Source organism: Nelumbo lutea, chromosome 4 (assembly GCF_056320005.1).
Source record: "Nelumbo lutea isolate HS-2025 chromosome 4, American lotus-T2T, whole genome shotgun sequence".
NCBI lineage: Eukaryota > Viridiplantae > Streptophyta > Magnoliopsida > Proteales > Nelumbonaceae > Nelumbo > Nelumbo lutea.
In genome coordinates this window covers 27,297,800-27,312,290 of record NC_142687.1, presented here as the reverse complement: position 1 = coordinate 27,312,290, position 14,491 = coordinate 27,297,800, and the positions used below count along the sequence as shown (strand labels likewise).

Here is a 14,491-nt window from a genome sequence, read left to right as displayed (position 1 = left end):
GATTCCCTACAAGTGGTGGCGTGAGTTTTGTTGTTTTTAGGGATACAAACTACTATAGAAAGGTACTGTAGTAACCTTATTTTGGGCTTAAAGTTATTGTAGTGCTTTTTACCTCTTGTGGTTGGTGATTGAAGTTGTTATTCCTTGCTGTTTGGTGTCTTATTCTCCCTATGGAAGCCTCTAGTAATAGCTCCAAGTCTGTTGTAGAAGTGCAATCTGACTTTATGAACACTCAGTCAACTACCATTAAGCTCAAAGTTACTCAGTGTTAATCTCATTTTTCTGGACACTGCCAAGGAAATTTGGGAGCATGCCCAACGATTGTATTCAAAGAAAGACAATGTGACAAGAATCTGCAAACTATATCAGAAAGCTCTGAAACCAAAATGCCACCTCCCCCACTCGCAGACCTTTCCTGCCCTCAAGGGGATTCCAATGTTTCTCTAATAGATAATTCAGCACCCCAGCCATTCCTCTATCATGCACATTGGCCACAAATTTATGCCAGTTTATCTAGTTCCATAGGTAACCTCCACAGAAATTTATGCCAGTTTATTTCCTACTTCACTAATCCTTTCCTAGTTCCCAAAGGAACTCTCTCATTATTTTCTTCAATTTCTTTGCCACAAATGTAGAGATTCTAAAAATGGATAAATAATAAACAAGCAAGTAAGTCAATGTGGAATTAATTAGTTTGATCCAGGACCCTATCGAAATATAATTCCTTTTCCACACTGCTAGTATTTGTGTTAATCTTTCAACAATTAGGTCCCAAAAATGCCTAGCTCTAGGGTTGCATTCCAACAGAAGGCCAATACATTATAATTGCCAAGATGAAACTCCACAAAGGAAGAGATTGGGCATTTTTTGGACCCAATTGGAAAACTTGATTCATCTATCCAACTAGAAAACTTGATCTCTTAAAAACACTTCCTCCATATTAGAAAACTTGGTCAGTTGACCTCATGCTTTAGTGATTAGAAGATGCATGTCTTCAAGCAATGGAAGAGAGCCTTCTATTAGATCACACGAGAGTCAACTGAAACAAAGGTCTACAATTTGAAATTGTTCGAGGAAATATGGTTTAAACAATTGGGGTTTCATTTGCCCAATAATGCTTCATAAGATTTTAATGGTTGATCACGTTATCCATAATGGAATATGTTGTGCTAAATGGATGTATCATGTTGCAACTTGCAAGTATTATAACGGAAACGTTACATATCTACTTATACATTGCAACCTTGTCACTTTCTTCCTTCATTTCTCATAAACAATAAAAATATTTCCTTCAAACTGATAAGAGATCATTGTTGTCTCTCTCACTCAATATCAATGAAGCTAGCATATACATTCACATCTTGGCCAAGAAGATGTTTTGAAGTTAGAAATGTAATTTTTTTTGTTGGGATTTGTCTCTTTAGATACATCCACTAGATGTAGAAAAAGACTATTGCTGGGCCTTCGGTAACAGAAAATTAAAAAGGATGTTTTTAGGCTTGTGCCAATTTCCAAGGGTATCCATGGTCTGGGATTGGCTTTTAGTTTAATGGTTATCCATTTTAAAAAGGGTTTAAAGATAGCAGGAGTTTTCAGGTATTAATTTTGCATTCTCTGTATGGTTCTCTCCTTCTTGTTGAAAAAAAAGCATTTATTTACTGACAACAGAGCTCCCAATCCCAACCAACTTTATCTTTCAATGACGTGACAATCGCTTAGGGTGTAATTGAAGTCAAGGCCATGGTTCTGGCATGATGTAAAATGATTGAAATCCTACACTTAGACAACAAACAACAGGGTGGATAAAGAATATTTTCTGGAGTGGTCAAGTTGATGAAATGTTTTGTGTCCATATTAGTGGCTTGAAAGATTTTAGGAGGGGGTAGGCATGAACATTTTAAAACATAAAACTCCTCCAAAACATAGAGTAAGGTTTTATATAAGAAGTTCACAGGCAATTCGCAATTAAAAAATGCGAGAATAAAGAGCGTAACGACAGTTCTTAATACAGGTACTAACCAGCAGCATGAAGGGGCTCGCTTCTTTTCCCGTCCGAGAGAAAGCCTTGGAGGCTGCTTACTCTAGAGTATACCGAAATGCTGTCACCCTCAGATATAATTCTCGACATTGCCAATGATGCCAAATGTCTTACTGGCCGACGAGCCCCAAGAATGAGCAATGAATACAGAGCATCCTCGCATTTCCTTTGCCACAGGATGATGGATTCCTGAAATTGATAAATTTCCAAATCACCTTCTGACAATGGAATCGAGTACAGATGTTAAACAAACACCTGTACTGTATCATGGCGAAAACTCCAAATGGAAAGCTGAAAGAATTTCGGATCCGAATAAGTTGGGTGTACGAAACAGATGAATTACAGAAAAGTTCACCTTAGGTTCTTCGTCTATGGAAGAGATAAGATCCGAAAGTAGATCGAAGCAGAGCAGAGCATCTGGAGGTTGTTGAGATGCAGAAGCTACTATTGATTCTAACTGCGCGACCAAAACGCCGAATCTGGAAAGAGGAACATTCTCTCGTACGTACTTCTTCGCCATTAAAGTGGAGAAGTGAACACCAAAACCTACTCCACCGTGACGACGAGGAAGTGTCAGCAATTCGACACAGATAACCTTAAACTTCACTGCATTTGCGAGGGTTGTAGATCGTAAAATTGGGAGTAACGACCCCCTGACCGCCTGTAATCAATACGGGGCTAGGGCTGCAAACAAATGGTTTATAAAATGATCCGGTTATCTGATTCGAATTCGAATTCGAATACGAACCGAACAAGGCAATCTGAAATTCTGAATTCGAACCTTATACAATTGGATGGACGGAACAGGTTATTCACACGAATCAGATCCAGTACTCTAACAAACGAAATGCAAATTTATTTTAGGGTAAATTTGTTAAACTACTCTTATGGTTTAGTGAAATGACTTAAGTGTATTATTATTGTTTGAAAATTGATTAATGTTAATTCTATTGTTTTTGGCAGTTGATTAATATTTCTCTTATCATTAATATCCCTTAATTTTCCGTTAACAAAAAGATAAAATGACTATTTTACCCTTTAAATCTGTTTCTTTCTCAATCCTTGTTTCTCTCTCTCATTATTTTTCCCCATTGGCCTCTCTCTTTCCCTCTCCTTTTTCCATCGTTATTGGGTTCACGGACAAAGTAACAGAACACAGGAAATCTGCCGTTGTTTTGCTGTGTTTTGGCCAGACCAAGCGATGGAGAGCAGCGGCGAATCTGTCGGCTCTAGGAGAGATTCAACAAGACGACAGGGGAGATCCGCCGCTGCTCGATCTATTGCTTGGTCCGGCCAAAACGCACAGGAAAAAAAAGGAGAAGGGCAGGTCCACGCTGTTCTTCGTCGGTGGTTACCGCTGTTGCCAGTGATTTTAGTGAGCATGTTGCCACAATCTCCATTTCTACGGAAGAAGAAGAAGAAGAAGAAGAAAGGGCATTTCTCATGTATTGTGATTGTAGTTGATCCATTGTCGAGCTTTTGTTTTCCGATCTTGATTGAAGCATTGATTCAGGTAAACAAAACACCCTCCTTAGATCTTATCTTGCGAACCCTCCGAGACGTTCAAAACCCATAACGTTTTTAATAGGTAACCAAAGATGTTAGGATTAGGTCTTCTATTAAATCCTGTCAACGTATTCAATCGATGATATATGGTGTTAGACTGAAGTGAGATGAGTTGGTCTCCTTCTTTCTTGTTGAAGACAGAATCCGGTTGTAAGGTTGGCCCAAAATCTTTGAAGCGATGGGGTGTCGCTTTTTGTATCATTAGGTTCAATCTTGAGCAGGGTCGGGTCATTAAGGAGTGGTACCCATTGGATGAGAGGCTAAAGCGAGGAGAGCAAAAGTCTGTGATCATTTTGTCTTATTGTCCGTTCTCGTATGTGTTCAAGTCCTCTTTTTGTTTACATTGGTAAGAGAGCTCTAAAGCAAATTGCTTCTTGCGTGGCCTGCTCCTGTACCAGGTAAACTAATGGAGCTTCTTATAGGGAATTCTGCACTTAAATAAACCTACCGCTTGCTCATAGCTTGCCATTGGAGTGGGGGGTCGTGTCAAATGAGTATTTCTCCAATATGGCTCCTCTTCCTACAAACCAGTCAATCCCGCAGGGTCTTCCAAGAGAAGGGAATGAACAAAAGGCTGCATACCAAGCACAGAGAGAGAGAGAGAAACATTCTCTAATTTCATTCCTTCTCATGTTGATACATTGATGCAGATGCCGGTGCAGGTGTCAGAGATAACCAACTTTGAGCCCCCTCCCTCTCTCCCTCTCAAGCTAATACCAGAATTGTCTCTCTAAAACAAAAAGGGTATTTTTGAACAGAAAAGGGTAAATTGGGTATTATTTTTTAAGTTATAATAATCATGTGATGGCACATTTAGTCAATTTGCTAAACCACAAAGATACATGCCAATATTGGTGAGTTCTTTGCAAGATGAATAATTTTGAAATGCTTTACCCAAACAGAGATCGGCTTCAATCAGTGCAAGACTTGTTTGAACTTTACAGCCTTGCATTGGGAACATCTCCATGCTTTCTGTGTTTTATTTCATGGGAGATATTTCCGACGCAAGACTATAAAAGTTGTTAGAACGGACCTTGCACTTACTGAATCCGGTTTCACCCAAATGAAAGTTTATGCATGCCATCAAACAGCACAAAACCAAACTAAATTGGTGGCTTGGTTCTTTTGATTTGGTTGATAGCATATACTAATTTTCTAGTTTAGTCGGGTTTGTAAATTTTAGAAATCAGATCAAAGTATAAATTAAGTTTAATTGCATTGTTAATAATATATATTAATGTATATAATATATATAATAGAATGAATATGTTTTTTATGAGTAATAGTAAAATTTTATTAATTCACAAGCTGGATTATAATTGTAATTTTGTACGACATCCCATAGAGAGGCGTGAAGTGCAGCCCCTCCTAGAAGATTACAAGTGAACTAGGAATAAATTATAGAAATCAAAGTTGAGGCCAAAACAATTTTTTCCTATTTACCCCTTGCTTGGATAACACATCATCCAAAATATTTGTTGATCTCCCCACCCTTTGTATGGAAACCAATATATTTCTTGTCAACCAATTAAATTTCTTCATTTCATTCTTGTAGCACCATATAGCATCTTCAGGGTTTTTCAATCAGCCCATTACTACCTTGGAATCCCCTTCAATTATTAAATGTTCTACCCCAATTGATTTGCAAATTGCACCCCTTGTACAAAAGGTAATAGCTCTGCCCTAATAGAATCTCTGAATCCTAAAAGACCCGAGTAAAGCAAAACAATCTTCCAATCTCATTCCTCAAAACACTCTTCCGTTCCAAATAACCTTAGGTTACCCAAGCTACTTCCATCAAAATTTAGCTTCGGTGAGCTTTCAAACGGAGGACACTACCTTGTAACTGTCTTGTTCTTAAAGGAATAACACCTCACTACTATTGACCAGTTTCTCTAAAAGTCATTATGTGATAATTGGTGAAAATTTTCCAAAGTCTTCAACTAAAGTGTTGCCCTATGCAACACATAGCCTTTTAGTTCTTAATTGCTCTTTTTCCTTCTCTTAAAAATTATATCATTCATTTCTTCCCATAACATCCAAATCAGGGCTGTTCGAGCACATCTCTACATAATTCTCCCTCTTTTTGTAGGCCAAGAGAAAGTAGAGAAGTCAAAGATTATGCAAACTTTTGTTGATAAGCTCCAACTACTCCTAAACAACAAGAATAATTATCAAGCCCATAGGTCTGCAGAAAATGGATATATGGTAACAATCTTCCCCATGAGCTCTACAGAGGTTACACTAGTTGGAAGAAATATAAAGGAAAGATCTTCTCCTTTGTAAGGTATCTAGAATGTTTACTTTCCCATAGTACATTTTTCAATAAAAAACCATAACCTTTGGGGGAACCAAATTTCTTTTGGCGGGAAAAGTTGTTGGACAAAAGACCAAGATATGGACTTGAATAAGCACAAGTAAAGGTCCCTTTGGGCCTAGGAGCCCACACCCTTTTGTCTAGTTTGGAGGGATCCAAACAAACTTGATTAAGGCAACAAAGCAAGTCAAAAAGGGATTCAATTTCATCATTCCTTAATCCCCTATGAAAGAGTACAAATAAAATAATATAACAATTAAGCTCAGTATTGTCAAAAAGTCAAAGAGGGACCATTCAACTTGCAATAGTATAAATAAAAAAAAAAATTGGTATGAGTATAACAATTAGGCTCAGTTTGGAAAGAGTACAAAAGCAAATATGTACAGTAGAAACAAATACAAAATACTAGATTTTGCACTCTACATATTTGTATTTGTACTCCTTCCAAACAGAGCCTTAATAAAAAAAGCTTAGAGGACTACTGAAAATTTAACAAAAAATCATAAAATATTTATAGTATTTAGGTAATTATGATATATGAAAAATAAAATAAATGATTATATATAACTAAATAAACAAATTAAAATTCAAAGAAAAAGCATCACTTGTTCTCAAATAAAAAGGTAAAAGACCCCCAAACCTGAATTGCCCACCCAAGACTGTCCAAACCCACTTTAGGTTGGCAAGCTTGGACTTTAACCTTATATTAGGTCTGGGCTCAAGACTCATATGTCACAGACCTTACTAATTGTTTTCATCTTGTCCTAACATGAGATAGAAGCCAAGAAATTGATAAGTCCATTTGAAATTAATCAATGGTTGTGGGTGAAGAAAACCAAAATTAAATAACAACTAGTTGGGACCTGTGAAATACACAAGCCTTGTTATGCAAAGTTGAACTAGAAAGAGTCTAATGACGTTTCTAATTAAGTCAATTCAATCCAAGCGAGTTCAAGTATCATTCTTTTTTGAGTTAAGTTTAGTTGTTCTAACCACAATCCAAATTGAATCCCTAGTGAGAATGGCTAATTTCATATAACGATGCCAATAGGTCAAGTTAAACAGTAAATTCAACTTAATTCACCCATACATGGTTAGGTTAGGGTCAGGCTTATTAGGGTGTAGGGTCTGATTAGAGTTTTGATTATTCAACCAAAATCAAGTGCAGTTTTGTCTGATTTGGCCCATAGTCATAAATCATAATACCATACACATATAAAGGGTGTTCTTGTAATTTCGTATGCCTTCTAACCCCTAACTTAAAGTTTGTGATTTTCGTTCAATGTTTGTTTTAACCCAAACTGAGTGTAGGTTTAGGTTAGAGTTTTAATAATTTAACCAAAACCGGATTCGGGTTTGGCTAACCCCTGCCCATTGGGTGGGTAATCTTGTAATTTGGTCTGATTTCTAATCTCTAACCTTAAAATATATGATTTGTTTGCAATACCTTGAAACCTATAAACTAATTTTCAATTTAAATTAATGGCTCTTGAGTATTCGAAAAGTATCATAAAAAATACAATTGAAAGACTATAAGACTGGGTTGAGTCGGTATCGATTTTAACCCTATAGGTTAGGGTAGGTTCAAAAATTGCATAATATTCAATCAGGTTGGGTTAGGTTTGAGTGGAAGCAGAAGGTTGGGTTAGGGTTGAGTCAAATCCATCCGACCCACCTAAAGATACAGGGTTCAACCTGATACCAATCCAAGTCGTATCACAGTCTTTCAATTGTATTTTTTGTGACACGTTTTCAAAACTCAAGAGCCATTAATTTAAGTTGGAAATTGATATATGGATTATGGGTAATTGGGTTGACATTCTTATTCTCATATACTCTAATTTGTATTATGTGTAGACTTTCTTTTAGAGAAAATGAAGTAGAAAGAGCACCACATTCTTAATTAGGTGTAATCATGGGACATGTTAGGCTATAGGCCTACTATAAAGCTTTATTAATGTAATTATTTTAAACATAATTTAAATTAATACAAATTAGTAAATTTCTCATATCAAAATTAATTTTATAAGATTACAATTTTTATTAATTTTATTTATAATACTAGTAATTTAATTGGACTTTCAATTAACACAAATTATATTACTATTTGTATTATTAACAATTTTGAATTTCTTTTTATAATTTTTAATATGACTTAAATGGATTAAAATTATAACTTTTATAGTTTTATTATTAATAACAATTAATAATTACACAACTTAATTAATTTAATTAGAATTGTTTAACCACATAAATAAGTTACCCAAGTAAATAGGTAACTTAAAGCACGGGCCTCTTAAATAATTTGCAATTACAGCTATTCTATAACATATGGAGCCATATGTAGTATGGGTCTCAACCTAGACCAACCAGGCCCATAAATTTACATGGGTTGGGCTTGGATTTTTGGTCATTGGGTTGGGCACGGGCCTAAATGTTTGGGATTTCTTAGCCTAGTCCTTTGACAACATGATCCCAACCTGACCTTACCCCAACTATAGCCTAGTTGAATTATAACATTAATACATACTTACCTTTTCAATCTGTTCGATAACTAATTAAGTAACATAATTTACATAAATTATGACAAATTTCAATAATAGTTAGTATAATTAATAATTATATGCTTACTTAATAATTTAAGTACTTATTAATAATAATTTAACCATAATTATTATAAAATCATTTTATATAGTAATTAAAATAATAATTATAATTTAAATAATTCATTACATATGGTAATTTAAAATTAAATTACTTTTTCAAAAAGTTTAGTAATTAATTAACTATAATTAATTACCAATTACTAATAGTAATTTTTAACATTAATTAATTAGCCACAATTATTTAAGCAATTAATTATCAACTCTACTTAATTGATTAAGTATTTAATGAATAACGATAATTATTTGAGAGAAATTAATTCTACTTAATTAATCAACTATATTTAATTTTGTAATTGTATTATTAGTAATTATAACAAGGTTTTTAATTAATTATTAAATTTTTACTTTACTTTTACTATTTGTGTTATTGACTATTGTAATATCTATTTTTCTCTTATTATTATTTTATATATTTTGTTCATCTTATTTCAATATTTAAGTTTTAACTTAAACATTAATATTTTAATACATTGACGGAAAATTAAATGCATGTATTTGCAATGAGATAATGGAAAAATTCAGAGGGAAGTAAACATTGTTGAAATAAATAGTATCAAACCCTTGAAACTAGTGTTAGGAGAAATGAAGTCACATTCCGTCATAACTTTATTAGAAGCAAAAACTACAATCAAAAGGGCTTCGACTTTAAAAAGGAAACCCTATAACTCATGAACATGGAGTATATTAGACAAGAAAAAGCCGGCTAGTCAAGAGAAAGGGTTCATGAAAGAAATTACTGAGCAAGGGTTCCATACAAGAAAGAGATATGCGCGTGCCTTTTTTTAGTGTTCAAGTTCATTTCCTTGATATCATATGTTTATGGAACAAGGAGGAAGAGGAGGAGGAGGAGAGGGGAGAGAGAGAGAGAGCATGAACAACTTTAACGGTTCTCTTGTTTTTGTTTGCCACTATTTTCAAGTGAGGAAGAAAATGAATGGAATCCAATTTTCAATTAATACCTTATACTTTGGGCCTAGTGTCATTTTGGTCACCAAACTTTAAAATGCGATAATTTAGTACTTGAACTTTTAAAACGTGCCAATCCAGTACCTGATGCTAACCAGCCCAGCCCATTAAGTGGCATTTGAAAAGACACAAATGCCCTTCAAGTGTCATCTAATTTTCTTTATCAACCATCCAAATGCTGATATAAAAAAAAAAAAAAGTCTCAAATCCTTGCCTCTTCTATTCAAGAAAGTTAGGATTACATCTCAATGAACATTTTGATGGCCCTAACTTACTTGAATAGAAGAGGTAAGGATTTGGGACAATACATTTTTTATCAATGTTTGGATGGTTGATAATAAGGCTGCAACTCGTGCCAGGCTGGCCCGAACCCAACCCAAAAAAATTGGGTTGGGTTGGGTCGGGTTGATGTTTGGGTTAGGGTTAAGGTTGAAATTTATGAACCCGATTTTACTTCAGGTTGGGTTAGGGTTGACCCCTTATCCAACCCGAACCCGACTCTATAGTACATGTCATATATAAATATATCTTATATGTAATGTATAACATACATTGATTTGTTTAGATACATGATATTTGTATAGCCCCCACCACATAGTATCATGTATTTCTTTTAAGATAGTCACTTCACTTAATCCTAATCAGAAAGACTAAAACCTTAATAATATTTTTTTTTTTGAAAATTTTATTCTTCATCTCCTCTATGTTGTTTGCCGCTCAAGAAAGATCTATCATAAGCCATAACTCACAATAAACTATAGTTATTTCTAACACTTGTTTTTTTTGGATTGTGTACCAAAAAACAAAAAAAAAAAACGTCAACAAACAACCTGAAATTGACTTTGGTTTGGGTTGAGTTAGGGTTGAAGGAATTTAATTAAGGTTAGGGTTATGGTTGGGCTGGTTGGGTTGGGTTAGGGTTAGGGTTAGGGTTGGGCTAGGGTTGGCCTCAACCCGACCTAACCTGGCCCGACTTGCAGCCCTAATTGATAAAGAAAAATAGATGACACTTGAAGGGCATTTGTATTTTTTCAAATGCCACTTAAAAGTTGGTTAATGGGTTGGTTAATAGTAGGTACAAGATTGACATATTTTGAAAGTTTGGGTACTAAATTGTTGCATTTTAAAGTTTGGGGATCAAAATGGCAATAGGCCCAAAGTACAGGGTACTATTTGGGAAATTTCCTTATAATTAATAAAATAATATCCCGTTCAATTGAATGCAAAGTGGGCCCAGATTTCCATGCCCGCTTTACATGCAATCTAAATGACAAAATTGTGAGCATTTGAATGATTGGGATCAAAACAAGATATTGACAGTATGTAGACTATGAGATTTCCCAAGTGATCATCTTATCATTTGTAAGTATAGGGAACTATACTTGCAATTGTTTGTGCTGTGAATGGAGGAGTTTTACACTTCATTCCGATTTTGTAGCCGTTTGGATGAAAAATAAATGATCAAAAAAAATCAATGTAAAACTCTTTATAAGTCAAATTTTACATTTTTTTTAATAATAAAACAGCCTTAAATTAGTTATAGAGTCTTACATGAGGGGAGTTAGCTACATCGTAGTGCAATGATATGCAGCCCTTACATGAAATGTAAGCAAAAAGATGAGCCGCTTGATTGTTGTTCCTACTTATATGTACAAACTTAATAACTTCAAAAGATGATATCAGTCTTTGCAAATAACTTCTATGGAGATGATCGGACCATTGGATTGGCTTATCTGTAGTAGCAAACTCCATTAAGACTGCACTATCTGAGAATACCAAAAGATGATTAATACCAGGCGATTGTGCTGCTCGCAGCCCTCCTAGGAGAGCTCTTGTTTCGGCATCATAACTGCTGATGGCCCAGCAAGACTTCCCTTCTGCAATGTAGAGTTGACGCTACGCATGATGGATGATGAACCCTCATCCTGCATAGCCTGTATTAGGATCAAAGGAGCCGTCAACATGTAGGGTTGGCATGAACTGTGGTGGCTTTGCCTATGCTGGATGATATGCGTTAGGGGGAATTGGGATGTTGTCTGTATGACATGATAGGAATTAGGCTGTCTATTTTCGAATATGCTTTTGTTCCTTGTTTTCCATATGAAGTAGCAGATGATACTGAATCTGCTAAAATACAAAAGCGCCTGCTGCTCACCTAGTGTTGGCTTGTAAACCATTCGGTGATGATGGTGTGGGGTTGATTTCCCGATATTGTGGATGGATTTAACCCAATTTAGGCTTCACACCAAATTGCTCTTGCAAAAGTGCATTCAAAGAACAGGTGGAAGGTTGTCTCCTCACAAACATTACAGAAGTTGCACATTCAGTCCTCTTCTTACAGCCAAGCCAAGCATTTCCGCTTAGCTAGCAAGCCATCCCATATTAGTTTCCATAAGAAAACCTGGAATCCGTGCGGTATTTTGAGCTTCCAAATTAGTTTCCAATTGAAATGAGAACCGAAACTGGAGATTTCAAATGAGGAGAAGTGTTGATAGGCTGATTTCATCGAGTATACACCCGATTTATTCTTCCTCCAAATTACTTTATATACCGACTGGTTTGTATCTGGAGTTATTGACAAAATGCAAGAAACTGCAGACTCTTGGAAGAGAATGTTTAGTTTGGAAGTGTCCCAAGAACCTTCTGGGGTGAGGAGTTCTGAGACCTTCAGGTTCTTGACTTGTGGTTCAGATATCAAGGGGTTCAGACTTGGGATGTGCCCCGGTAAAGTGGGTATCCACGGGTCAGTAATGGCTAGGGTGTCTCAGCCATCTTTGATTGACCACAGTAAGTTTGTCTTTAACTGTGGTAGCATGGAGTGAGCTTGTTTTCACTAGTATGAGCTAGTTCTGGTTTTTGGAGCAACAAATAGAGAGGCATGAGGGAAATATTTGGCTTTTATTTGCTTGCTCCAGATACCCTTGTTATCACATAAGAGCCGCCAAATTTGTTTCCCAAACATGGCCTTGTTCATGATCCCATAAGATCTGAAGTCCTGTCCACCTTGTTGTTTATGTCTACATATCTTGCCCCAAGAGATAGTGTGTGTAGTTCTCCCAGATTTACATTGTTTTTATGAGAGAAAATTTCCTCGATTGTCAATGTAAATTTTGACTCCACAATAAGTCAAATTTTACATTGACAATCGAGGAAATTTTCTCTCATAAAAACAATGTAAATCTTTACATCTATAACCGCTATTTTTTTAAAACCAATGAGTGCAGAACTCCAATGTTGTATAACTTCTCCGGTCTAGTATTTACACCACATTGATCAAAACGCAGCCTCAGCAACACTTCTCTTTTGGAACAAAGGATCCTTTTCTTCTAAGACGAAGACATTAATTGGAGAGAACTCAAAGAAAAGGAACTATAAATTGTAGTTGTTCATGCAATTGGAGAACTGTGACGATTCAAATGCTGCCATTTCCTCTACAACAACTGGGAGGTGGTAGCTGTTTCCTAATAGCTCTGTCCTGAATTTATAGGGTTGGAGATTTGCAACAAGAAAATTTCTATTTCCTGGAAATGGTGCATCTTTCCATGCATCAACCATCATTATCTGCATGTGGATCTGGATTAACAGGTTTTGAAAAAAAAGATGAATTGAATCAAATCCTATCGTAGTGTCCTCTTTCAATAAGATTTGAGTTTAAACCTTCAAATGGTCCACCAGTTCTGGTTGGAGACAACACATACACAAAATTTGGTAGAGAAGAAAGCTAAAACTCCAAAATTGTTCAAATGGTTCAGAGGAGAGGCCATTATTCAAGAAATGATAAAGATTGATAATCGTCATGAGCAAAGAGCTTATTGATGTGAGAATGGCGAGGGTTCCACTAACGGCAAAGCGAACACGTTCTCAACGTGTCTTGTTTACTTGTTTCAACTTGAATGCAAAATTCTTATTAGTTATTGATGCTGCTTAATCTGAGGTGGTGCACGAATTGAGGAGAGTAACCAGGGAGTCCTTGCCAACAGGGCGGTGTCGAGGTGGTAGGACGAGACTGTGCTTCAAGACCTGTGACCAAGAAAGGGAAGTCAGAGGCCCAAAGAGTTATCTCTAGATAGGTACTCCAACGCTCAAATCAATAGAAGGTAGTGGATGGTCGGGCCGAGCAACAAGGGTGCTGGTCCAAGCAGAGTAACAGTCTGGTTGTCATAAGTTCGAATCCCTTACCTTGAGCGGGGAATCCCTCTTTATAGCCGAAGATCTGTGTCCTGGTCGAATTGGACTTCCGGGGTTGCCAGGATGAGGTTAACCGCCGAGGTTTTTGGGATAGAGTTCTACTCCCCAGCGGAGTTGTCCTCCTTTCTCCTCCTCTCCGTAGTTGTGCTTATCCGCATGACGCATAGCTGACGTGGTTGAGAGGATAGGATGGGGGGATACAGTAATAGCGTAGTGCAGACGGGGCCGCAGAGTCGGTGTATGCCACGGAGTTGGCCGGGCCGTGCTGACGTGGTTGAAGTGAATGAGCGATAAGTGGATGGCCACGTGTCTCTTAAGGCCAACTTAGCCATCGATGTGAAGCGTGGCCCGTGAGGAACAAATCTAGTTTCTGAGTTAGGGTTGATGAGCCTAGTCCATGAACACGGAATATAGAAGAATGAATCCATGTGAACGGAAAATCCCAAAACCCTTAGAATAAATTTCTCAATAAAAATATAAATATATAGAGAGGAATGTCCAACTACTCTTTAACTTGAATCCACTTTAATGAGCAACGGAAAAATAAATTTCGGGTTGTATAAGCAATTGTCTTAGCATTGACACACCCTTAATTATCAGAGAAGGGACCCTGGATCAACAATTCAATCCCATCCTCGCTGATGGCATAGTTATCACTCTTCTAATTTCATGATGATTGAATAGGATTTTTTTTTGTATAAAATATTCAATTACAGGAATCGATCACAAAACACAGCAATGTTCATTATT

General features: G+C 36.3%; 1 protein-coding gene and 1 long non-coding RNA gene across 7 annotated transcripts in view; one reads left to right on the top strand and one right to left on the bottom strand.

Annotated features, from left to right (window-relative positions):
* The window catches only part of SWEETIE (HEAT repeat-containing protein), a 167,935-nt gene extending 165,068 nt beyond the window's left edge, over positions 1 to 2,867 (bottom strand). For all 6 annotated transcript variants that reach the window (XM_088985204.1, XM_088985208.1, XM_088985209.1 and 3 more), the window contains exons 1-2: positions 2,394 to 2,867; positions 2,020 to 2,227 (exon numbers count right to left, since the gene is read on the bottom strand). In XM_088985204.1, coding sequence (XP_088841330.1) covers positions 2,020 to 2,227; positions 2,394 to 2,558 — 373 coding nt within the window. In that variant the 5' untranslated portion in view covers positions 2,559 to 2,867. The remainder of the gene's footprint in view (positions 1 to 2,019; positions 2,228 to 2,393) is intronic.
* Positions 2,868 to 3,136: 269 nt separating this feature from the next.
* Positions 3,137 to 4,453, top strand: LOC148854784 (uncharacterized). The gene is made up of 2 exons (XR_016113050.1): positions 3,137 to 3,551; positions 4,003 to 4,453. It is a non-coding gene; the product is annotated as an uncharacterized LOC148854784 (long non-coding RNA).
* Positions 4,454 to 14,491: the final 10,038 nt, after the last annotated feature.